We start from the raw sequence: 1302 nt of genomic DNA on the forward strand, positions 1-1302 counted from the left end.
GGGTTGGGTGGGAACCGGGTGGAGGGTAGCTATGGGGAGAAAAAAGAGGAACACCTGTAATAATCTGAACAATAAAGATTTATTTAAAAGTAAATAAATAAAATTAAAAATTAATTAATTAAATAAAGTAGAGGCTGCAGTTCACTGAACATTTATGTTTATGGCACTGTACTAGCCATAATCGTGAGAGATAGGGTATAATGAGCCCCATTTACGGGGGTTGGGGGGGAATAGGCTCAGAGAAGTTAAGCGGCTTGACTAAAGTCACACAGCCAATAAAGACGAAATTAGAAATCTGACCTGTCATGTCAAAGCCCACTCTCCTTTAAGCTTGCTCTGCTCTGATGAGGAACTGAGACACCAGACAGAAGGAGTTAACTGGAATACCTCCGCCATCCACCCCAGGCTCTGCCTCAGGGCTCCTAAAACCCTGCTGGTGCTTTCATACCTCCAGTCAGTTCCATGGTTAGCTTTTCATTTTCAATCATCTTCTTCTTTTCTTCTAGCTCAGCAATCAGGTTGTCTTTCAGTTCAACCTTTTTATCTTCAAATTCTTTTACTGCTGCCTTCTTTTCTTTAATGTAATTTCTTTCCACTTGTTCAGTCTGAGCAAAAGAGAAACACAGAATAGGGGTACATAGCTCTGGCAGCCAGGGCTCCACCTTGAAGTCTGGCAAAAACTTCAAGAGCAAAGAAAATACCTTTACTAGAAAGAGGAGAAATATTTGGACTCTCACACACATACACCTGCAGTAATGGAGGTCTCTGGGAGCCAGTTTTCCAATGAATGGGTAAACTTAAACCAACTTCTGCTTGTTTTCATGAGTATACACCACTTGCTACTCAGGTATTTCCTCTCTTCTACATCTTACATTTTATGGTGTGTGTTAAAATAGAACATTAATCCCTCAATGAAAATAAATAAACGCTTTAAGAACAGAATTTCAAAGGAAAACAGTACATTCCAGATGAAATATCTACATTCAAAATAAACTGAGTCAAGATAGCAGGAGTTACTGTATGTTTTGATATTTACAGTAAGATAAAGATCAACTAGAGTAGACCATTTACTAGGTGTCTGAATCCCAAGGTACTAAACACTGAAATTATACTAAATAAAAACTGCATAAACATCCGTTTTCTAAATCTCACCAGGGGGCTTATGGTGGGCAGTGGCTATGGATCATGTGATCCTTCAGGCTGCACTGACTTGAGTACGAAAATGGTTTCCAATGTGGCTCTGATAAACCATGACCTTCTCACACTCATGTGTGGCTCTGATAAACTCACACCCCAAATCTG

At 39.6% G+C, this 1302-nt stretch overlaps 1 protein-coding gene across 2 annotated transcripts in view; it reads right to left on the minus strand.

Annotated features, from left to right (window-relative positions):
• The window catches only part of SUDS3 (SDS3 homolog, SIN3A corepressor complex component), a 100921-nt gene that overhangs the window by 91418 nt on the left and 8201 nt on the right, over positions 1 to 1302 (minus strand). For both annotated transcript variants that reach the window (XM_005863778.2, XM_014537692.1), the window contains exon 5: positions 449 to 605. In XM_005863778.2, the coding sequence (XP_005863840.1) occupies positions 449 to 605 (157 nt within the window). The remainder of the gene's footprint in view (positions 1 to 448; positions 606 to 1302) is intronic.

The sequence above is a fragment of the Myotis brandtii genome, unplaced genomic scaffold (genome assembly GCF_000412655.1).
Source record: "Myotis brandtii unplaced genomic scaffold, ASM41265v1 scaffold181, whole genome shotgun sequence".
Lineage (NCBI taxonomy): Eukaryota > Metazoa > Chordata > Mammalia > Chiroptera > Vespertilionidae > Myotis > Myotis brandtii.